Genomic DNA, 25,761 nt, shown 5'->3' with positions numbered 1-25,761 from the left:
TACAAGTATATGTGACAGGTATAGAAGATAGAAGACATTTGAAGAGCTGTGGAGGAAGTAGATACAAATTAGAAGAAAGTGTGTAAACAGTGCAGAGCATTGGGGTTTAAAAAAAACTATATAGGCAGGTATTTTTTAAAAAAATAGTATCTGAAATGAAGCATACAAATTCCAATTAATGTTCTCTAATGAGGACCTAGATACCCAAATGGCTTGGCAATGTCCCATAAAAAGCAAACAAGACAATTTTACTGATTCTGCTGGTTGCTCTATGCATAGTCAGGTTTAACATCACAAGATTTGATAATACAACTGCACAGTTTGACTGAAAGTCTGTTTCATTGTGATGCACATAGTTAGGACAGATTTTCTTGGAAAAAATTAGAATAGGGGCCTATCAACAGTTTGATTCATTTGTGGTTCTGCTACTTGAAATTTGGTGCAGAATTCTGAGATCTTGTTCAGGGTGATATTACGCTTAGGGAGTAAATAGACTGTGGTCTTGTGCAATTTTGACTCTGAAGCTCTGCATGTTAATAGGTCAACAGACTGATTCTGGAATTTGGCTGGAGATTTGTATGGTATCAGCTTCAGTTCCATTTCTGTTCTGTATTGGAGTAGTAGTAGTACTGCACACAATCCTCTCTGAGTAGAAGAGCAGTTTCTGTTTGCATGTGAAAGGGAGAGTTCTCTGATGAATAAGGCATGCTTGAACATTAAGCAACAAAGACTCGCTTTTGACAACATTAAAACTGGATTTCCTGAATTGTGATTATACGTCTTTAAAGTCAACTGAAGTTGAGATCAGAAGATCACATTGAGAAAAGTAAAGAAAAATTCAAGAAAAGGTTAATTTTATTTCAAAGTACTGGGAAAAATATTACACAAACTGACAATTAAGGATAGATAGTAGCACAGTTGTTAAGAAAGTATTTAGCCAAGAATATTTTGGAGTTAGTAATTTTATAGGATGGGCCAGTAAAGTTGATTAAACCATATTACTATTTAAAAGTAATATCAAAGAAAGAAGAGTCATGAAACTGTGTGACTGCTCTAATAAAAATACATGCAAGCTTACTAGAAACTTGCCATAACCCACTCCCCAACAGCACAGCTTCCCAATACTGCATCTAGTAGCCAACTAGGCAGCACTAGCACCTTACCCCCCCCCCCCCCCCTCCAATCCCTCCCTGTCCCACATCTCTTCTGCACCTCTACCATCCACCGCAAACAAATCACTGCTCACCTCAGACGCAATCAGAGTTGGGCATTAGCACGTGCATCCAACAGTTGCTGTCTGTATGTGAACTGTGAGTGCCGAATGTGTGCAACTTTTGTTGTCTAAAACAGATGAAAGTGTTTGGTAGCAGAGTAATAAATAGCAGTCATCATGTCTGTCTCCCGATCACTGCCTCCTCTATTTAGTGAGTAGGAATTATCCTTTTCATATTGTTGAGACAGACAGACAGACGGAAAGGTACCAAGATCATTACAGAGAAGAATGTTAACTGTAACAACACATGAGGATAAAAAAATTTTGGCTTAAGGTGCAGACAAGATATTTCATAGGTCTAACAAGGGTGGAATATTACTTCATATACCAAAAAAAAATTAATGCTTAGTGTATTCAAGACTTCGATACATAAGGAGAGAGATCTTGTCAGATGACGACGTACCTGCCCCACTATAATGAATTTATAAATAACATAGAGGAAATTAGTAAAAAAGATACCCACAAGGACAGCAGCAGAATTGTATGTTCTTCCCAATGGTGGAGCCACAATGCTTGCAGGATAGCTTGCTGAAGTTGATTCCAAACGAGGGTGTGAACGAGAGCGATGCAGGCCGCTTCGACGACCTGCTACACTGTCACCAACATCAGCGGACAGGAAAGAAGATCGTGAAACTGCAGCTGTGTATGGGGTACTGCTAACACCTGATGAACCATCCAATCCACTCAAGTCTGCTCGTCTAATGTCTGCAGCCAGCACAGTCGAAAAAAATACAACCTGTAAAAAGAGAGAACTGTGCAAGTGCTCAAATTTAAAACAAATACAAGATGTACAAGTTTCTCTAGTCTTGTATGCCAAATTTGTTATAACTATAACAGAGAAATTTGTCAAGTTTGTTGACATTGTCAATCAGGAGATATGCTATATGTTTTAATATATTCTTTTATGTTAGGGACTGAAAACCCATTAAGTCAAATTACACATGCATGTAGCAAATACTCAAACCTGCATTTCCTCTCATACTGAGCAGGATTACTATCACAATGACTCAGTCATCAGTACAGTATGGTAAAACTAGATTGTTTCACGATTATCCTCAGCATGTGAGTTTTTAGTCCCTAACATAAATTTAAAACAAAAAAAGGAAAAAAATTCTGCACGTTTAATTTTGAGAGATTGTCACAACAGTTTTACCTCTAAAGTCACACAAATAAATGGGAAAAAATTCAATACAACATAAGGATGTTATCTCATTCCTGTGTCTGAAGAAGAAATAGAAGAAATATGCTGTACAGCTGAAAATGATTTTAATGGGAGTAGCAATGTGTCACAAATACCTTTAAGTCACTGAACAAAAAAGTCCTTCATCCATGAAATAGAGAGAAGAATTAAATGAAATGGGAGAATTATGAGGTCCATCCAGAAAGTAACAAATGTTTTGAAATAAAAAATTAACAATAAGGGAAAACCAAATTTTATTATATGCATTTTATAAAAGGAATACTCTTACATTACTTTTCTACATAATCGCCATTCAAATTGTGCCACTGTGGCAGAAGTTTTTCAATGCTTTTCAATAATGTCTCTGTAAAAATTGGCTGCCTGCAACTGCAACCAGTGGTTTGTACTGGCATGCAGTTCATCATCAGTATCAAAGCACTGTATAGTGAGCCATGTCTTCATTGCTGGGAAGAGATGGTAGTTGCTTGGCACCAAATCCTGAATATATGGTGGATGATCAAACACATCTCATCCAAAACTCCATCAAACCTCTTTGGTTCAATTGGCAGGGTGTGGATGAGCATTTTGTGAAAAAAATGAAAATTTTGTGCTAAGTTTTCCCTGATTCTTGTTTTGTATTGCCCGCATTAACTTTGTAAGTGTTTTATAATAACTATCTTGAGTTAATTGTTGTGCCCCGTTCAAGTAAGTCAACGAGACTCACTCCCTTTGAATCCCAAAACACTGTAGCCATGATATGTCTTGCTGAAATCATTTGCAAACACTTCTTTGGTTTCCTGGGATAATTTGTGTGTGTTCATTCCATCAACTGCCAGATTGTTTTACAACTGACATGCTTCAGCCAAGTCTCGCCCACAGTTATGACACAATCAGTAACTTTGTTACCATTTTTCTTATAATCTTTGAGGAATGACAGTGCTGCAGCCAGTCTGTTTTTTATGGCTTCCCTTGCGATTTTGGGAACCCTCCTAGCACAAAATCTGCGGTAACCAAGCTTCTCTGCCACAGCTTCATGCACCAAATTCCACGAAATTTAGGGAAAATGTCACGGAAGTTCATAATAAAAAAACAACAATTTTCATGATTTTTGTTGTTGTTTTTAAACACCAGTTCATCAGTCACAAGGCTAGGCCTACCACTGTGGTCCTCATCATGAACAATGGTAGAGCCATTTTTTTAAACTGATACATCAGTGCCCTACTTGACTCCCACTCACTGTTTCTTTTTACATACATATAAAGGTCGCAATAAATTTCAACTGGTCTGCAGTTTTACGCCAGCAAAAGCCTTATCACAGATCACACCTCACAAATAGTGGGATTTTCTGCTGCAGCATACATTCCCAACATGTCACACAGAGCAATTTAGCATAGACACAGATCACAGACTACCACAGCCGGATACATTCTGGGTGTACGAATGTTATAGCACCAAGATGGCGGCTGAAGCTCAGCCCACTACCACAATAGATCAAAATGTCTGTTACTTTCTAGATAGCCTTCATATTATAGGATTATGGGGAAGTTATACTAAGGTCACCATCGAATAACTACATTTTTTTCCTTGCTTTATTTGGTATTGGAATTACATCTCATCACAGGAAATCCAGTGAACCTTTTCCCCTTCTAGTTTCATACACATTTCCTTTCTTATACTCCTCTCAGAAAATTTTAGCAGGAACTCAGTGTAGAGGATGAGAATTTATCATTATTCTTTTGCATTTCAGTTCTCTATTGTGGATTACCAATTTTTTTAATTCTGTGTATGGTTCAGTCAAGCAGTACTTCATGTACATATTATTAACACTTTTTCATGACATTTCATTTGTCCGATATACATAAATAGTAGATGAAGTCAAAGGATCTAGTTACCCTATTAGCTATCAAAACTGATTTACTATATAATCTTTTCTAAATACAAACTGAAGACGCTGTAGAAAAAGAATTTTGGGAGACTTCTGTTACATCATCTCTATTAACTACTAACAACACATTAAAAACTTTTCCCTAAAATTTCTGGGAAGAAGTTCGATACTTTAGTAAATACTGAAAGACATACCACATTGGTGTCGTCATCAGTTAAAATGGAGAACAAATCTGTAGGTAAATTAGCTGCTGCTTTCTTGTCTGAATATACACGGTGGATGGAAAGTTTCTTCCTTTGTTATTAATAGAACCACTTAGATGTAAAAAGTGTCACAAACGAATTGTAAAAGGAATTCTGCCTGTAAGTGGAACATATGGCTGCATGAAAGGAGTGTGAAAATATGCCTAAAATTTATTAGCAACGATTTTCACTGGTCATGCCTTGACTGTTTGCACGATGAAAACAAAAAACTAGCTTCCACAGTTAGTTCACATGAAAAAATTATTGAAATGCTTCGTAGCGACACTGACACTTTAAAAGCACAATCAACAGTGCAGTGCAAGAAAATTGTGACCTGAAATGTGGGAAAAAATGTTTTTGTAAAACAGCAGAGCTGACAGACGAAAAGAACCTCAAACTTGGGCAGAATGATACAAACAACAAGGCTGCTGCACCTGAGGAAGAAACTCATGTGGAAGTCGCAAGAACCAAAAAGAAATACAATTGGGCAATTGTAGCTTACAGTAAAAGAAATTCGAAACATCACAGTAATGAAAAACAGTGCAAAAACAATGAATTCCTCATTATAGGTAATTAAGTACTAAATTTTATTGTATACATGTACAACAAAATTTTATCAATGGTATGATGCCGTCTGTTAACATTAGCTGTTCTTTGTGTAAGGTGAAATTTTACCACAATTTGACGTGTCTCCTGTACCTGAATCAAATGATTCAATTATGTACGTTATGAAACAAATACACCACAAATCACAAAAACAGATGCTGTGTGAACTTTATGCTAGTCTGTTTTACTTGATTAATTATAGTGAATATATTCCCATAGTTCTTTGTCTGCTGCTGGCAAGTGTTTTTATGGAGGTGCACTACTAAGCAGAACATTTTCATAAATTTAATGGCCCTGTACTTGGTAAGTTAATGAGAATTTGCTGACCATTTTTTTTTCTTTTTCTTTTTCTTTCTCTTTTGTACATATTCTTATGTCTTCAATTAATGAAAGGACAGAAAATAACTTGCCCTCTATTGCTTTTGGCCACAATCTGTAAATTTTCAGATAATGTTAAGGAAAAACATTCTTACATGTATGATGATGTTACCTGGTGCCACAAACAGTCTGGATGTATCAGGCTTCAATGTCTTTAGCATCCTTATGTTGGCAGAAACAGCTGAAAATCAGTGATCCTAAGTGAAGGTCAAATGTATGTAAACTTGTGCAAAAGCAGCTGAAAGAATGAATTATTTCTGCCACTTAGGTCACATCCAATATGATTTTTAAGGTATGTAAAACTCGTGATAGCACAGATTATGAAAGTTCCTGGCAGATTAAAAATGTGTGCCGGACTTAAGACTCGAGCACGGGACCTTCACCTTTCATGGGCAAGTGCCCTACCAACTGAGCCACCCAAGCACGACTCATGACCCATCCTTACAGTTTTACTTCCACCAGTACCTTGTCTCCTACTTTCCAAACTTCACAGAAACTCTCCTACAAAACTTGCAAAACTAGCACTCCTGCAAGAAAGCATGCTGGCGGAAGTAAAGCTGTGAGGTTGGGCCGTGAGTCGTGCTTGGGTAACTCACCTGGTAGAGCACTTGTTCGTGAAAGACAAAGGTCCCATGTTCGAGTCTCTGTTCAGCATATAGTTTAAATCTGCCAGAAATTTGATACTGCGCACACCCCGCTGTGGAGTGAAACTTTCATTCTGGAAAGATCTGCCAGACTTTCTCCGGGAGTGCTAGTTCTGCAAGTACCGCAGGAAAATTTCTGTAAAGTTTGGAAGGTAGGAGTTGAGGTACTGGCGGAAGTAAGGCTCAGAGAGTGGTTAGTAAGTCATTCTTGGGTAGCTCAGTTGGTAGAGCACTTGCCTGCGAAAGGCAAAGGTCGCGAGTTTGAGGCTGGAGCCAGCATACAGTTTTAATCTGCCAGGAAGTTTCATATAAGTGCACACTGCTGCAGAGTGAAAATTTCATTCTGGAGCACAGATTATGTTTTCATGTCTCTGGAACTAAATGATTAATAAATTTTAATCAGATGGATGAAAGGAGACTATCGCAAAGTTCAATTTTCTTCAACTTAATTGATTTACACATTGCTCATTTAAATTAATTTTTAACTTTGTCTCTGTATTGCTCAGTGATTATTTGTGTTTTTCATCTCTTCTTAGTATGTCATTAAAAATGGGATGAAAACATGAATATGTTGATTATTAGAGATGAAACATTCACTGACACTTCCGCCACAATGCCAGGCATCTTTCAGTATTCACTGCCCTAAGGATGATGAGATTTCACCGAACTAGCAAGGTCAACTAATGTTGTCTCTGTTCACACCATCTGGCCACAGTAGCTTCACAAAGTTGTCAAGCAAAGTGGTAGTCATGAAGTTGTTCACTATTTCTCCAGACCTGTGAATTTTAAGAACAACAACAATAACAACAACAACATTTGCAGCATATTGACCCCACATCAGTGGTTTCATATATGGATAACCCAGAGCTTTTGGCCAATAAAACTAATTTGTATTTTGTTGAGAACCTCCTTGTAGAACACAGATAAACAGTTCTTTCTCAATGTAGATTCACCTGGAACTGGAAGTGTTGTGTACTTCTCCAATAACTGTCTGAAGTGTGGATCTTCAGGATTCTCCAATATGATGCTGGAAGAGAGACTCATCTCATCCAAGTCCTTGAAAAATGATTGTATGGTTGAAGATTGACCTGTCTGCTCAAATAATAGCATTTGTCTGGTGTCCTTTTCAACATGTCCCCATTAAAGGTGAAGAACTTCTCTCTAAAATCGCGAATAAAATCTCGCTGCTTCATGCTGTAGGAGCAGTTTACTTTCAGCATGTTGAACTGGACTGAATTTGTACTCAGAATGAACAGTGTGACCACGTGTGCATTGTTTATTACATTGGAAGTTGTCATGTCAGCAAACAGACTAATGCATTACATCGACTGTCTACTGTAGTCTTGATAAATATACCTAGTAACTGTTGTGTTTATATTTGTGACAATATCACCTGAAACATTGTCACATGAGCAATAATATCCTGTTGTTATTGCTGTGTCCTTTAAGATCTACATCTACATCTACATCCGTACTCCGCAAGCCACCTGACGGTGTGTGGCGGAGGGTACCCCGAGTACCTCTATCGGTTCTCCCTTCTATTCCAGTCTCGTATTGTACGTGGAAAGAAGGATTGTCGGTATGCTTCTGTGTGGGCTCTAATCTCTCTGATTTTATCCTCATGGTCTCTTCGCGAGATATACGTAGGAGGGAGCAATATACTGCTTGACTCTTCGGTGAAGGTATGTTCTCGAAACTTCAACAAAAGCCCGTACCGAGCTACTGAGCGTCTCTCCTGCAGAGTCTTCCACTGGAGTTTATCTATCATCTCCGTAACGCTTTCGCAATTACTAAATGATCCTGTAACGAAGCGCGCTGCTCTCCGTTGGATCTTCTCTATCTCTTCTATCAACCCTACCTGGTGCGGATCCCACACTGCTGAGCAGTATTCAAGCATTGGGCGAACAAGCGTACTGTAACCTACTTCCTTTGTTGTCGGATTTCATTTCCTTAGGATTCTTCCAATGAATCTCAGTCTGGCATCTGCTTTACCGACGATCAACTTTATATGATCATTCCATTTTAAATCACTCCTAATGCGTACTCCCAGATAATTTATGGAATTAACTGCTTCCAGTTGCTGACCTGCTATTTTGTAGCTAAATGATAAGGGACCTATCTTTCTATGTATTCGCATCACATTACACTTCGCTACATTGAGATTCAATTGCCATTCCGTGCACCATGCGTCAATTCGCTGCAGATCCTCCTGCATTTCAGTACAATTTTCCATTGTTGCAACCTCTCGATACACCACAGCATCATCTGCAAAAAGCCTCAGTGAACTTCCGATGTCATCCACCAGGTCATTTATGTATATTGTGAATAGCAACGGTCCTATGACACTCCCCTGCGGCACACCTGAAATCACTCTTACTTCGGAAGACTTCTCTCCATTGAGAATGACGTGCTGCGTTCTGTTATCTAGGAACTCCTCAATCCAATCACACAATTGATCTGATAGTCCGTATGCTCTTACTTTGTTCATTAAACGACTATGGGGAACTGTGTCAAACGCCTTGCGGAAGTCAAGAAACACGGCATCTACCTGTGAACCCGTGTCTAAGGCCCTCTGAGTCTCGTGGACGAATAGCGCGAGCTGGGTTTCACACGATCGTCTTTTTCGAAACCCATGCTGATTCCTACAGAGTAGATTTCTAGTCTCCAGAAAAGACATTATACTCGAACATAATACGTGTTCCAAAATTCTACAACTGATCGACGTTAGAGATATAGGTCTATAGTTCTGCACATCTGTTCGACGTCCCTTCTTGAGAACGGGGATGACCTGTGCCCTTTTCCAATCCTTTGGAACGCTTCGCTCTTCTAGAGACCTACGGTACACCGCTGCAAGAAGGGGGGCAAGTTCCTTCGCGTACTCTGTGTAAAATCGAACTGGTATCCCATCAGGACCAGCGGCCTTTCCTCTTTTGAGCGATTTTAATTGTTTCTCTATCCCTCTGTCGTCTACTTCGATATCTACCATTTTGTCAACTGTGCGACAATCTAGAGAAGGAAGCACAGTGCAGTCTTCCTCTGTGAAACAGCTTTGGAAGAAGACATTTAGTAATTCAGCCTTTAGTCTGTCATCCTCTGTTTCAGTACCATTTTGGTCACAGAGTGTCTGGACATTTTGTTTTGATCCACCTACCGCTTTGACATAGGACCAAAATTTCTTAGGATTTTCTGCCAAGTCAGTACATAGAACGTTACTTTCGAATTCATTGAAAGCCTCTCGCATAGCCCTCCTCACACTACATTTCGCTTCGCGTAATTTTTGTTTGTCTGCAAGGCTTTGGCTATGTTTATGTTTGCTGTGAAGTTCCCTTTGCTTCCGCAGCAGTTTTCTAACTCGGTTGTTGTACCACGGTGGCTCTTTTCCATCTCTTACGATCTTGCTTGGCACATACTCATCTAACGCATATTGTACCATGGTTTTGAACTTTGTCCACTGATCCTCAACACTATCTGCACTTGAGACAAAACTTTTGTGTTGAGCCGTCAGGTACTCTGTAATCTGCTTTTTGTCACTTTTGCTAAACAGAAATATCTTCCTACCTTTTTTAATATTTCTATTTACGGCTGAAATCATCGACGCAGTAACCGCTTTATGATCGCTGATTCCCTGTTCTGCATTAACTGATTCAAATAGTTCGGGTCTGTTTGTCACCAGAAGGTCTAATATATTATCGCCACGAGTCGGTTTTCTGTTTAACTGCTCAAGGTAGTTTTCAGATAAAGCACTTAAAAATATTTCACTGGATTCTTTGTCCCTGCCACCCGTTATGAACGTTTGAGTCTCCCAGTCTATATCCGGCAAATTAAAATCTCCACCCAGAACTATAACATGGTGGGGAAATCTACTCGAAATATTTTCCAAATTATTCTTCAGGCGCTGAGCCACCACAGCTGCTGAGCCCGGGGGCCTATAGAGACATCCAATTACCATGTCTGAGCCTGCTTTAACCGTGACCTTCACCCAAATCATTTCACAATTCGAATCTCCGTCAATTTCCTTCGATACTATTGCACTTCTTATCGCTATAAACACGCCTCCCCCTTCACTGTCCAGCCTATCTCTGCGGTATACATTCCAATCAGAGTTTAGGATTTCATTACTGTTTACGTCTGGTTTCAGCCAACTTTCTGTTCCTAGTACTATATGGGCGTTGTGACCGTTTATTAATGAGAGCAGTTCTGGGACCTTTCTATAGACGCTTCTGCAGTTTACTATTAGCACATTAATATTGTTATTCCTTGTTGCATTTTGCCTACTCCTGCCTTGCCGCGTCTCAGGAGGCGTCTTGTCGGGCCTAGGGAGGGAATTCTCTAACCTAAAAAAACCCCATGTGCACTCCACACGTACTCCGCTACCCTCGTAGCCGCTTCCGGCGTGTAGTGCACGCCTGACCTATTCAGGGGGACCCTACATTTCTCCACCCGATAGCGGAGGTCGAGAAATTTGCACCCCAGCTCTCCGCAGAATCGTCTGAGCCTCTGGTTTAAGCCTTCAACTCGGCTCCAAACCAGAGGACCGCGATCGGTTCTCGGAACGATACTACAAATAGTTAGCTCTGATTCCACCCCGCGAGCGAGGCTTTCCACCTTCACCAACTCCGCCAACCGCCTGTACGAACTGAGGATGACCTCTGAACCCAGACGGCAAGAGTCATTGGTGCCGACATGAGCAACAATTTGCAGTCGGGTGCACCCAGTGCTCTCTATCGCCGCCGGTAGGGCCTCCTCCACATCTCGGATGAGACCCCCCCGCAAGCAGACAGAGTGAACACTGGCCTTCTTCCCCGACCTTTCCGCTATTTCCCTAAGGGGCTCCATCACCCGCCTAACGTTGGAGCTCCCAATAACTAATAAACCCCTCCCCCCGTGTGCCTGCTCGGACCTTGCTGAAGGAGCAGCCACATGTCCACTCACAGGCAGAGCGGGCGATGCCACACGGCCAGCCTCCACATTGACCCTCCGCCTCGTGCGCCGCGAACGCCGCTGAACCCGCCACTCCCCTTGGGGAGAGGGTGGCCCAACCGCGCCCGGTACCCGCGAAAATGTCTCGACAGCAGGGACAGTGTGTGAAGCATCTAACACCTGGGGTGCACCATGCGACGCACCAGACTCCCCACTGCCGCTACACTCCGAGGCAGCAGCCTGAAGACGGCTGACCGCGGCCATCAACACGCTCAGCTGTTCGCGAAGAGTGGCCAGCTCCTCCTGCGTCCGTACACAGCAGCCACACATCCTAGCCATCCTAAGAAATCAATTTACTATAGAGTGTTAATCAGCTTTTAACTAGACTGCTAATTCACTAAAGGCGGTTGATTATTGACTAAACTGTGATTGCTAACCACTTCTTGTAGAAACAAGGAAAATAGCACTACCAGTCTCTGGACGGTATTGAAAACAAACACTAGCACTACGAGCACTATGGCTGACTAAAGGGACTCTCTGACTGTATTCGAAACACACGAGATCTATGGAACACTTAATAGCACTCTACTATTAAAGCTTCCTAAAAGCAAAAACACGCAGAAGAAGAAGTGACAAGTAAGAAAAATACAGATAATACTTAAATTAAGGTAGCTCGCTGCACAGCAGACGTGAAGCAGACGGCGGTTAGGACGACACTGACACTACTGGCACTATGGCACTATGACAAATATATGCAGTTTTGGCAAAAGTTGGTCAACGTATGAGCTATTACTAAAGAAGAGGGAAATATTACTGCACTAAATGCCTGGATTTGTGTATAAACTGTTGTGAAATTCATGCTAAAGTTCAGGGGAAAATTATGCCTTTCATTAAAATCTGGCCACATGTATAACACAGTCGACTAAAATGTGGTGCATTGTGGTTTGTATACCACAAGCACCACACATTGGACGGTCCTCTTGCTGGGGGACCGATGACTGTAGCAGTCTGGTCCCTTCAATCCTACAAACCAACCAACCTCTTGCTGGATGAAGAAGCAATGCATCATAGGGCTACATCCTATGTGAAGACGAGTGAGAAGGACTTCATCTCATTTGTGTGGCTACCGGAGGCGTGTCATAGCCGATCTACTTAATTTATTAAGCATAATTTATTGCCCGTCACTTCCAGCCACTCATATTCCTATCTATGCACGACTCTGTACCTTAACAGCAAGGTGATAGCATGTAGGGAAATGGCACACTGAACTATCAGGCTACCATGACACACCTCCTTGGTTACTGTATCTGCCATTTGATTTCCCGTTAGTACCCACATTCCCTGGAATCCAGCGTAAGACACTTCCTTCCCCAGCCTGTAAAGGTGGATAAGGGCATCCTGGATGTTTTGTGTTACTTTATCTGCTGGGTACATGTATTGCAGAGAGCGAAGGGCACTCAAGGAGTTGAAACAAGTGAAACAGTTAGCAGTTGCAACACATCTTATCTGCTCCAGTGCCCTTGAGATCATGTATAATTCCCCAATGAACTTGTTGAGTAGACAATAAGGGAAAACAACAAAGCAGAAAAGGGACTCCATCTGCTTACACTCATCTGTGAATGCAGCTATATTGTTGCAGTGTTCATTTAAAATATGGTAATATCTTGTATTAATAACTGATGGAGGAGTGTAGTCTCTTCTGTACCTCACCAAATCTGAAACTGCTTAGGCCTCTGCAACAACCAGGTGGCAGTCAGTTCGAGCCCTAGATTAGGGTTTGTACTTGCCCTACACCAAGTGACTCCATCTTGTGCTTCACACAGATCCCAAATAGCCTTGTTGCTCTTAGATGAGTTTAGAAAAAAATCTTATAGAAGAGGATGATTAGGTGAATTCACAAAAGTGAGGCACAGCATGAGGGATTGCCGCCATGTCGCGATTGGCTGTTCCCCAGCCTCAGCACACAGACTGCGTATGGGGCTGGTCCTGTAAGTGCCTACAACCAGCCTGATACACTCATGGTAAATAGCATTAATGACCATCAAGTAAGGAGGTCCCGTTGATCTGTACATTGTGCGCATATAGTCTAGATCTGACCTCACAAAAGGCTTTAAAAAGAACTGGAGCAGCCATGCCCAGTACATTCCCGAACACCTGTAGCTAGGGTGACTGCTTTCTGAGTCCTTGCCTTCAGGTCCTTTTTGGGAGGTAACTGCTGTATCTCTTGCTGTCTTCCATAGCACAGTCGCCAGCTACACAGCGAGATGGCTCCACCATCTCCTCCAAAGAGATGAGGAATGTGGTATCTGCATTGCAACCCAGCTACACACCACACAACAGATTACTGGGAGTTGCTGACCTGTTAAGACACCTGCAATTCAACCAAAGCTCATCTTACTTGTGATACTCTGTGCAGTATGTGAGTATGCAACATCTGCCGAATACAGCTGGCACTAGCACACTTCTGTGAGCTACATGATACTGGACAGCTCAGCAGCCTTCACAGGACACCATTCAGCATCTTGCCAGTCAGTGCAAGTTCCAGTCTCATTGCTCGACATCAGACATGCAGGAGTATCATTTTGTTCATAACTGTAGGAGTATATTACAGACTATAGTGTTGCCAGTTAGAGCCTAAGACACTCTGGTGCAGCCTATACAGAATCTGCCTACAGCAGTGTTTCTTTACACTAACTGAAAGACTGTGTACTCTGCATGTACCTTCCAGAACTGTGATTATATTAGTGACAAACTCTCATCAGCTCAGGATGATCTTTTTGTTGCCTCCCTTCAAAACTGTTTCAATTGCTATACAGAACCATATGCCCCTGTACACACTCTGTGTGAGTAGTACAGTTCTTGGCTACCTGGGCACATTTCTCTTCTTGTAGTGTGCATTATCTGCAACACAATACTGAAATAACCATAACAGTTTTTAATCAAAACTGAGGTCCAGGAAGCTCACTAAACGTTTAAAAGGTACTACAATACACCTCTGGGGAATACAATTCTAGTGCTCAAAACTATTTGACAGCACATCACCAACTTGATACCCAAAAAAAAAATGATTTGATAATAAAGAGCAAACGAATATGGATAGGTGGCCATAAAAGCCCCACGAGTGGAGTTGTCCAAGGATATCATGACTAAATACCCCTTTACAATGCTATCCATTTATGAAATCCTGCTGCAGAGTTGTCTCTCACAGGGTCAGGTTGATGACGAACAGACATCTCTGAACCTACATGAGAGCAGCTAAGGATTGTCCAGCCTATTTGCTCCCAGGTCTTTCTAACACCACTAGTTAAGGCAAAACTCCTACAGCTACTGGAACACTTTTGGTACTTCCCTGGTTTGAGTAGAGGGAGTCACATTTGCCTCCCTCTTTGAGCTGGAAAATTATACTATCTGCCAAATTGAATTTAAACATTCTATAACGATTCTCAATGATGCCATTTGCCAGTTTTGCAGAATGTAGCACTGGATTTGGCCATGACTGGATGTAGTATCATGACCCTCAAAAGAGTGCTGAATCCAGCTCCCATTTGGAGAAAAGGTAGTTTTATGACTCAGAATTGTTGGATCCAAAGTCCAACTTACTATCCATCCATGGTCACACATTAATAGTGGAATCCTAGATCCTGACTGGTAGTGGCAGTAGTCACTGCAAAATGCTCTGCCTCTGCCTGGGCGATGTCTCTGGGCATTGTTTGGAGGCACATCTGCTTTAGCACTGCTCCTATTGTTGACTGACTGCATTTACTGGAAATTCTCTTGATAGCTTCCCATACTTTCATAGAACAAGTGGAGAGGTTTAAAAAGTCCAGGAATGCTTGCCATGGCCTTTTCTTGCTCTCCTTGATTATAGGTCTGCATTTGGACGCTGCTTAAACCATCTCAGAACCTTATGCCTTACCAGGATTGCTAGGTTATTAGCAGCCTTGCATGTACAAATAAAAGTGACAGAAAATAAAGTACCGTTATCACTGTAGAAAAAAGAAAATGACTGATAAAAGTGTAGTCCCAAAAAATAAATAAGCTATATTACGAAACACATGAGAATCTCATTCTAAAAAGATCATCAGAACTGCAATGACAAACTCCTTTTTGGCACTCTCAATAGGAAGCTAGATGATACAGCAAATTTTGAAGTGTCTTCACAGGTGTATTTTTCTCTACCTAAAACAGAAGGCAAATCAGTAGCTAAATCCAAACACATCTCTCTTATCAGAATATAAAATACCCAAAGTCAAGGATGGCAAGACAAAAGTGCCAAAGATGTTCTCATTTTATGGTTGTTATGGTGGTTGTTGTTGTTGTTGTTGTTATGGCCTTCAGTCCAGACACTGGTTTGATACAGCTCTCCACACTACTCTATCCTGTGCAAGCTTCTTCATCTCCGAGTAACTACTGCAACCTACGTCCTTCTGAATCTGTTTAGTGTATTCATCCCTTGATCTCCCTATATGATTTTTATCCTCTGCACTTCCCTCCAAAACTAAACTGATGATCCCTTGATGCCTCAGAACGAGTCCTACCAACCGATCCCTTCTTCTAGTCAAGTTGTGCCACAAATTCCTCTTGTCCCCAATGCCATTCAGTACCACATCATTAGTTATATGATCTACCCATCTAACCTTCAGCATTCTTCTTTGGCACCACATTTCGAAAGCTTCGACACTCTTCCTGTCTAAACTATTTATCATCAATGCTTGACTTTCATGCATGGCTACACTCCATACAAATACATTCACAAAAGACTTCCTGACACTTAAATCTATACTCGATGTTAACAAATGTCTCTTCTGCAGAAACGCTTTCCTTGACATTGTCAGTCTACATTTTATATCCTCTCTACTTCATCCATGATCAGTTATTTTGCTCCCCAAATGGCAAAACTCATCTACTACTTCAAGTGTCTGATTTCCTAATCTAATTCCCTCAGCATCACCTGATTTAATTCGACTACATTCCATTATCCTCATTTTGCACCGTGCGAGGTGGCGCAGTGAGTAGCACACTGAACTCGCTTTCGGGAGGACAACGGTTCAATCCCGCATCCGGCCATCCTGATTTAGGTTTTCCATGATTTCCCTAAATCCCTCCAGGTAAATGCCAGGATGGTTCCTTTGAAAGGGCATGGCCGACTTCCTTCCCCATCCTTCCGTAATCCTATGAGACCGATGACCTCGCTGTCTGGTCTCCTCCTCCAAACAACCCAACCCAACCCCTCATTTTGCTTTAGTTGATGTTCATCTTATATCCTCCAAAAGACACTGTCCTTTCCGTTCAACTGTTATTACAGGCCCTTTGCTATCACTGACAGAATTACAATGTCGTTGGCAAACCTCCAAGTTTTTATTTCTGCTCCATTGATTTTAATTCCTACTCCAAATTTTTCTTTCGTCTCCTTTACTGCTTGCTCAATATACTGATTGAATAACATCAAAGATAGGCTACAGCCCTGTCTCACTCCCTTCCCAACCACTGCTTCCCTTTCATGTCCCTCGACTCTTATAATTGCCATCTGGTTTCTGTACAAATTGTAAACAGCCTTTCGCTCTCTGTATTTGACCCCTGCCACCTTCAGAATTTGAAAGAGAGTATTCCAGACAACATTGCCAAAAGCTTTCTACAAGTCTACTAATGCTAGAAACGTAGGTTTGCCTCTCTTTAATCTGTCTTCTAAGATATGTCATAGGGTCATTATTGCCTGATATATTCCAACATTTCTATAGAATCCAAATTGATCTCCCCCGAGGTTGGCTTCTACCAGTTTTTCCATTCGCTTGTAAAGAATTCGTGTCAGTATTTTGCAGCCGTGATTTATTAAACTAATAGTTCGGTAATTTTCACACCTGCCAACACGTGCTATCTTTGGGATTTGATTTAATATATTCTTCTTGAAGTCTGATGGTATTTACCCTGTCTCATACGTCTTGCTCACCAGATGGTAGACTTTTGTCAGGACTGGCTCTCCCAAGATTATCAGTAATTCTAATGGAATGCTGTCTACTCCCAGGGCCTTTTTTCGATTTAGGTCTTTTAGTGCTCGGTCAAATTCTTCATGTAGTATCTTATTTCCCATCTCATCTTCATCTACGTCCCCTTCCTTTTCAACAATATTGCCCTCACATACACCACCCTTGTATAGACCCTCTAATACTCCTTCCACCTTTCTGGTTTCCCTTCTATGCTTAGAACTGGTTTTCCATTTGCGCTCTTGATATTCACACAAGTGGTTCTCTTTTCTCCAAAGGTCCCTTTAATTTTCCTGTAGGCAGTACCTATCTTACCCCTAGTGAGATAAGCCTCTACATCCTTACATTTGTCCTCTAGCCATCCCTGCTCAGCCATTTTGCACTTCCTGTTGATCTCATTTTTGAGACATTTGCATTCCTTTTTGTCTGCTCCATTTATTGCAGTTTTATATTTCCTCCTTTCATCAATTAAATTCAATATCTCTTCTGTTATCCAAGGATTTCTACTAGCCCTCGTCTTTTTACCTACTTGATCCTCTGCTGGCTTCACTACTTCATCCCTCAAAGCTACCCATTCTTCTTCTACTGTACTTCTTGGAAACCAAATTCTAAGTATCAATATCATCAACACCAATCTGGTATCATATTAGCTTCAATCCAATGTTAAAATATTCCCATCTGTCACATCAAGATTGGTATGTTGAGCCATAGCTTGGAACCCAAACGAGTCACCTGAGCTTTTATAATTGAATTTTGCAGCCAATGAATCAAATGCTCTCCTCGTGGGAGTAATTCAAGATTTTAAAATAGGGTGGTCATGCGAACCATGCACAATATAATCTTGACCCATACATTCTCAAACTAAAGCTCTGTAAAATCCCAATAGGGTGGACATTCTTGCCCCTATAGGCCTGCCACTATGCAATTTTTAAATGTTTACCCTTTTTAGAGCTCTAGTCTTGAGATATTTCATGTACAGTAACCAAAGGTGTTTCATTAAAGATGAGGCTTAAAAATTATAAGGAAACTGCAAATAGAGCACCAGAGACATAATTTGAGTTGACCATTCATGAAATGCATATGCAGAAAAACAGAACAAATGTATTTTTCTGAGATAAATTTAACGCCTCTGGGTTCTGTTGAGAATTGCTGTCTTCTTAATATTAACTGCAGCGGTTGTCCCAAGACATGAGGATGAGAACAAACTCTAATCATTAATGAGAGAAACACAGAAAAGTAAGATAGGGCTCCTGCCTGCAGACACTACGTGGTTAATGCCTACTGCCAAAAGAAACACTTAATAGGCACCCTTGCGCCTTCCAAGCATGTCTGTATGGTCGCCAACTGTAAACCTATAAAACTACTGATAAATGAAGGTTCAAACTACAGAAATTCTCTTGATGTGTGAGTAGACAATAAGCCACTGCAGTAATTACATGGGAGGAAAAAATTTACACCAGACAGTAACTACTGCACCCTACATACATTGGAATCTGCTTACAATATTCAAGCCTTCGCCTTTCTCTACAATTTTCATCCCAGGTAATTTCGTGTCAAATCAACAGACAGATTATGTTTGACATTCTCAAATTTTGATGAATCTTAGTGTACCTAGCATCCCAACACAGTTATGAATGAAAACCATAACTTTTTTTCATGATTTAACTAAAAATTCCTCCCCCGATGAACCATGGACCTTGCCGTTGGTGGGGAGGCTTGCATGCCTCAGCGATACAGATAGCCATACCGTAGGTGCAACCACAACGGTGGGGTATCTGTTGGGAGGCCAGACAAACGTGTGGTTCCTGAAGAGGGGCAGCAGCCTTTTCAGTAGTTGCAGGGGCAACAGTCTGGATGATTGACTGATGTGGCCTTGTAATAATAACCAAAACGGCCTTGCTGTGCTGGTACTGCGAACGGCTGAAAGCAAGGGGGAAACTACGGCCGTAATTTTTCCCGAGAGCATGGAGCTTTACTGTATGATTAAATGATGATGGCATCCTCTTGGGTAAAATATTCCGGAGGTAAAATAGTCCCCCATTCGGATCTCCGGCGGGGACTACTCAAGAGGATGTCGTTATCAGGAGAAAGAAAACTGGAGTTCTACGGATCGGAGCGTGGAATGTCAGATCCCTTAATCGGGCAGGTAGATTAGAAAATTTAAAAAGGGAAATGGATAAATTAAAGTTAGACATAGTGGGAATTGTGAAGTTCGGTGGCAGGAGGAACAAGACTTTTGGTCAGGTGACTACAGGATTATAAACACAAAATCAAATAGGGGTAATGCAGGAGTAGGTTTAATAATGAATAGGAAAATAGGAATGCGGGTAAGCTACTACAAACAGCATAGTGAACGCATTATTGTGGCCAAGATAGATACGAAGCCAACACCTACTACAGTAGTACAAGTTTATATGCCAACTAGCTCTGCAGACGACGAAGAAATAGAAGACATGTATGATCAAATAAAAGAAATTATTCAGATAGTGAAGGGAGATGAAAATTTAATAGTCATAAGTGACTGGAATTCGGTAGTAGGAAAAGGGAGAGAAGGAAACGTAGAAGGTGAATACGGACTGGGGCAAAGAAATGAAAGAGGAAGCCGCCTGGTAGAATTTTGCACGGAGCACAACTTAATAATAGCTAACACTTGGTTCAAGAATCATAAAAGAAGGTTGTATACATGGAAGAAGCCTGGAGATACTAAAAGGTATCAGATAGATTATATAATGGTAAGACAGAGATTTAGGAACCAGGTTTTAAATTATAAGACGTTTCCAGGGGCAGATGTGGACTCTGACCACAATCTATTGGTTATGACCACCTGTAGGTTAAAACTGAAGAAACTGCAAAAAGGTGGGAATTTAAGGACATGGGATCTGAATAAGCTGAAAGAACCAGAGGTTGTACAGAGTTTCAAGGAAAGAATAAGGGAACAATTGACAGGAATGGGAGAAAGAAATACAGTAGAAGAAGAATGGGTAGCTTTGAGGGATGAAGTAGTGAAGGCAACAGAGGATCAAGTAGGTAAAAAGACAAGGGCTAGTAGAAATCATTGGGTAACAGAAGAAATATTGAATTTAATTGATGAAAGGAGAAAATATAAAAATGCAGTAAATGAAGCAGGCAAAAAGGAATACAGACGTCTCAAAAATGAGATCGACAGGAAGTGCAAAATGGCTAAGCAGGGATGGCTAGAGGACAAATGTAAGGATGTAGAGGCTTATCTCAGTAGGGGTAAGATAGATACTGCCTACAGGAAAATTAAAGAGACCTTTGGAGATAAGAGAACCACTTGTATGAACATCAAGAGCTCAGATGGAAACCCCGTTCTAAGCAAAGAAGAGAAAGCAGAAAGGTGGAAGGAGTATATAGAGTGTCTATACAAGGGTGATGTACTTGAGGACAATATTATGGAATTGGAAGAGGATGTAGATGAAGATGAAATGGGAGATACGATACTGCGTGAAGAGATTGACAGAGCACTGAAAGACCTGAGTCGAAACAAGGCCCCTGGAGTAGACAACATTCCATTGGAACTACTGACGGCCTTGGGAGAGCCAGTCCTGACAAAACTCTAATAATTCCAATCCCAAAGAAAGCAGGTGTTGACAGATGTGAAAATTACCGAACAATCAGTTTAATAAGCCACAGCTGCAAAATACTAACACGAATTCTTTACAGACGAATGGGAAAACTAGTAGAAGCCGACCTCGGGGAAGATCAGTTTGGATTCAGTAGAAATGTTGGAACACGTGAGGCAATACTGACCCTACGACTTATATTAGAAGCTAGATTAAGGAAGGGAAAACCTACGTTTCTAGCATTTGTAGACTTAGAGGAAGCTTTTAACAATGTTTACTGGAATACTCTCTTTCAAATTCTAAAGGTGGCAGGGGTAAAATACAGGAAGCGAAAGGCTATTTACAATTTGTACAGAAACCAGTTGGCAGTAATAAGAGTCAAAGGGCATGAAAGGGAAGCAGTCGTTGGGAAGGGAGTGAGACAAGGTTGTAGCCTATCCCCGATGTTATTCAATCTGTATATTGAGCAGTCAGTAAAGGAAACAAAATAAAAATTTGGAGTAGGTATTAAAATTCATGGAGAAGAAGTAAAAACTTTGAGGTTCGCCGATGACATTGTAATTCTGTCAGAGACGGCAAAGGACTTGGAAGAGCAGTTGAACGGAATGGACAGTGTCTTGAAAGGAGGATATAAGATGAACATCAACAAAAGAAAAACGAGGATAATGGAATGTAGTCAAATTAAATCGGGTAATGCTGAGGGAATTAGATTAGGAAATGAGACACTTAAAGTAGTAAAGGAGTTTTGCTATTTGGGGAGCAAAATAACTGACGATGGTCGAAGTAGAGAGGATATAAAATGTAGACTGGCAATGGCAAGGAAAGCGTTTCTGAAGAAGAGAAATTTGTTAACATCGAGTATAGATTTAAGGGTCAGGAAGTCTTTTCTAAAAGTATTTGTATGGAATGTAGCCATGTATGGAAGTGAAACATGGACGATAACTAGTTTGGACAAGAAGAGAATAAAAGCTTTCGAAATGTGGTGCTACAGAAGAATGCTGAAGATAAGGTGGATAGATCACGTAACTAATGAGGAGGTATTGAATAGGATTGGGGAGAAGAGAAGCTTGTGGCACAACTTGACCAGAAGAAGGGATTGGTTGGTAGGACATGTTCTGAGGCATCAAGGGATCACCAACTTAGTATTGGAGGGCAGTATGGAGGGTAAATATTTGGTATTTAAAATGATAGCATTTAAAAATTAATTTTAAAAATTAAATAAATTTAATTTTTAATATTCTAAAAAAGCCATATTTAAAAAAATTTGAAAACCACAAAATTTCCTTGCACTATACTCTTACATCTCAAAGTTTCATTTTGGGATCATCATGGGATCACATTATACAAAATTTTCAAGTTTCACGTGTTGTGTGAAAAATGACTTTCATCCAGATTAATTTTACAAAATTTACTTACTACATGACATTTAGAAACAGCTGTATTCATCACAATTTCTTATACAGTGGAATTAACTGTAAAGGCTCTGCTGGTTTTGATCATGTCATTTTCAGGCATATTTGGCCTGTGGGGTCACTAGGTTCACCTTACATAGAACATCCACCACACCCATCCACATAACAACCAGTTTCTCCGGGTATGCAAGGAGAACATGGACAAAGAAATGTCACATTTTGTTCTTGTTCTTCTTCATCATCATCATCATCATCATCATCATCATCATCATCATCATCATCTTCTTCTTCTTCCTTCAAAATGTATTTAAGCCACCTGTTGTAGTTGTACACTGTAGTTTATGCCTGTCAATGACAGTGTTTCTTGGGGTTTGGTGGTCAACTACTGCTGTAATGAACGTTGAACATATGAGAATACCTTAGACACAGATTTGTGTCTTATCTGAAACTACAGGAGTGAGTGAATGAAACATTTGGGTCCCTGGAATTGTTAATCCTTTGCCAAAGCGATTGTTTAGCAATGTGGCTGTCTCTATATGTATTCATCCTGAGTTACAAATGTAAAATATACTCCAAAAATGTTTTCCACTGCCCAGATGAAAAGCTGCCAAGGTGTAAGAATTTGAAGTTGCAAACTTTCTTGTGATGCCAATTTCTTGACGGTGCCATCAATTCCATCGCAAGGCCCTTTTCCATGAGCTGTTGCTAAAAGATGCCATTCAGCCTCCATACTGAAACCAGCTTGATGAAACACTAATTTAAAACTCTCTTTTTTTCTGAACAGCAGTGACTTCAGGAAAGTAGTATATTTTGTTTAGGTTCAAAGTGCTTTCTCAAGAATTCAATGAGCTTTTCCTGGAAGCAGTAGATAGCCACAAGGTATGTGCAGACAGTCTAAAACAACGACGTAACCAAGATGCTCTGTTCCTGTTTCTCCTTTATAGTACGCAGCGAATGGGTGAAAGTGGCTTGCTGACTTGTTCAATGATAGCTCTGAACCTCATTCTACATCAGAAATGATTAGTTCTCTGAAAAGTCACTGTACACCGCAAACTGTGAATCTTGTAGGCTTTCTCTAATGTGGTTCAAACATGAACTTCGTTGTTTGGCAATAAAATTGTGATGGGCCAACATGGACAGAATAATGCAAAATAAATTGATGAACTCTGTAGTTGATTTTTGTAATGTTTCCATTTTACACCTGTTCACAGAAATCCACTGTCAGAAGGTGACACTGTCTATCAGTATTTCTTCAAATGCATTCTGCAGTATGGTCTCCGTTTGCTTATTCCCAGAGCATGAAGTATAGTCTCCCAATGGACCATCTACTGATTATGGATTGCACAAAATCTTTGCAAAACAACATTTATACGTCTCTATTTTTCCACTTGGTACTGAGTTCAATTTCAATCGTAAGTTTCAAATTTTGGTGAATTGCACCTACATCCACCATGTGTTTATAGCAGCAGACGGGTAGAATACCGTTTTTAGGCCTTCCATAATATGTGTTGAAAGTTATTAAAATCAAATAGGAAGCCTTTAGGATTTTTAAAAAATGTCAATTTATGTCTGAATATACTTTGAAATTTTGGACAGAGATTTAAAAAATGTATGTCCAAAAGGCAAATATAGGTACACATAAACAACTCGTGACATTCTGCAGTGACACTGTGAGCTACTGTTCACACACGACCCCACAAATTTTATGATGTAGTTGTGCAATTTACGATACGGCATCATCTGTCTCACTTGACGTGAGTCGGGCATGCGATAATGGATTAGATTTACTCCTTATATGACCTGATCCCATGTTGATCCTAAAATGAAACTTCCAGAGGTGTAAGAGTATAGTGCAGGGAAATTTTGTGATTTTTTCAAAACTAAAATAAATTGATTTTAAACACCATCATGCTGCATACCAAATGAAAGCCCACCTAAAGAGCTTTTTGCAGATCTGTATCTCATCTGATTCAGGAGAAAATGGCAATTTATTACGCCACGATGTAGCAATTATTAATGAAAATTTGAAATTTCAAGGCTTATTAAAGTTTTAATGAAATCGGGATCAAATATTTTTATAGTTTTCATTCATAACCACGTTTGATCAAAATCTAAGAGGTCAAGGTAAATTTTTGTTTGAAATTGTGTGAATTTGACAAGGAACACTCCTCCCTCACACCTCCCTCCATTAGCAGATTCCTTGGTGTCCCACAGGATGTGTCTTATCAACATCTGTTCTTTTCCCACTTGCGCCTAAATGTGACGCACACTACATACCAATAAGAAAATCTGAAACTCCGCAATAAAATCAATATAATAATGAAAATACCTATCATGAACCCAAAATCCTTTTAGCCTCTTTCATGGTATCTACTGCCACAACGTGCAACTGATCCTGCTGGTAATTCATTGATCTTTCACTTTCTTGCTGTCCTTTATTCTTCCTGTGCTCTAATCTCACCAGTCCTTGACAACTCACCCTTCGTGATGCCTCTTCCTAATCCCCCCCCCCCCCTCTCCCTGTGTGTGTGTGTGTGTGTGTGTGTGTGTGTGTGTGCGTGCGAGAGAGAGAGAGAGAGAGAGAGAGAGAGAGAGAGAGACTGACTTCAAATTTTTGTTTATCCAGCCACTCACAATATACCGTATTTACTCGAATCTAAGCCGCACTCAAATCTAAATCGCACCTAAAAAATGAGACTCGAAATAAAGGAAAAAAAAATTCCCGAATCTAAGCCGCACCTGAAATTTGAGACGCGAAATTCAAGGAGATAGAAACATTTTAGGTCGCACCTCCAAATCGAAACTAAGTAGGTCCATTGTAATATGAGGCACAATTTAGGTCGAATGAATGACGATACACCTACAGTAGTTTGGTTCGAGTCGTTAGCTTAACAGTTAAGCTTTACCAGGTAACCCTTGCTATGCGTCAGGCACTTCTTTTTTTGAATCGATTGCTTATTTTGCTTTGATCTGATAAGTGCCATTTTCTTTGTTATAGGTGTTTACGTCACTCTTAAGCTGAAAATGCATTACTGTACTGTGTCACGCATTGTTTGTCGCATTCTTATAGTGGGTGTTTACGGCCTGTCACCGCTCGCAGCATGGCTTGCTTTTGTGTGCGCTACCGCCGCTTACAATTAAGAAAAGAGGAATCGTCTCATTAGAGAAACAACGGCAAGAGACTGCTATTTATTGTTACTTACACTGCTGCTTTCTTTGATAATGATCAATAAGATCCAAATAATAGACTGCGTATGGTAGAACATGTTCTGAACGAGAGTTAGGCGAAAATTTTTCCCCATTTGAAAATCTTTGCGGCCGCTTCTTTAGTACATCAAATTCTGCACAGAAATTTGAGTCATCTTAGATTTAAAAATCTAGTCAGTTGCTGTGCTTCATTTCTGGCTGTATCACTATTAGGCATAAGAATAATACGAATATAAACATGACACGATACGTATATTCTTCCGCGTTTGCTGTTGTCTCACTCTAGTTTCGTAGTTTATTAGGCAGACAGGATTTAAATGAGATAGCAGCAAACATGAAAGAATACATGGCAAAATGTTTATGTTCGTATTATTCTTATGGCGAAGAGAATACTGTATGTGATTCACATTTCATCACGTTCCTATTAGCAACCATCTCTTCTCACAGGT

At 40.4% G+C, this 25,761-nt stretch overlaps 1 protein-coding gene across 5 annotated transcripts in view; it reads right to left on the bottom strand.

Moving 5' to 3' along the window:
• LOC126332472 (sterol regulatory element-binding protein cleavage-activating protein) overlaps positions 1-25,761 on the bottom strand; it is a 298,242-nt gene that overhangs the window by 128,054 nt on the left and 144,427 nt on the right. For all 5 annotated transcript variants that reach the window (XM_049996613.1, XM_049996609.1, XM_049996612.1 and 2 more), the window contains exon 10: positions 1,737-2,009. In XM_049996613.1, coding sequence (XP_049852570.1) covers positions 1,737-2,009 — 273 coding nt within the window. The remainder of the gene's footprint in view (positions 1-1,736; positions 2,010-25,761) is intronic.

This window comes from Schistocerca gregaria, chromosome 2 (assembly GCF_023897955.1).
Source record: "Schistocerca gregaria isolate iqSchGreg1 chromosome 2, iqSchGreg1.2, whole genome shotgun sequence".
Lineage (NCBI taxonomy): Eukaryota > Metazoa > Arthropoda > Insecta > Orthoptera > Acrididae > Schistocerca > Schistocerca gregaria.
This window is presented reverse-complemented; position numbering and strand designations above follow the sequence as displayed.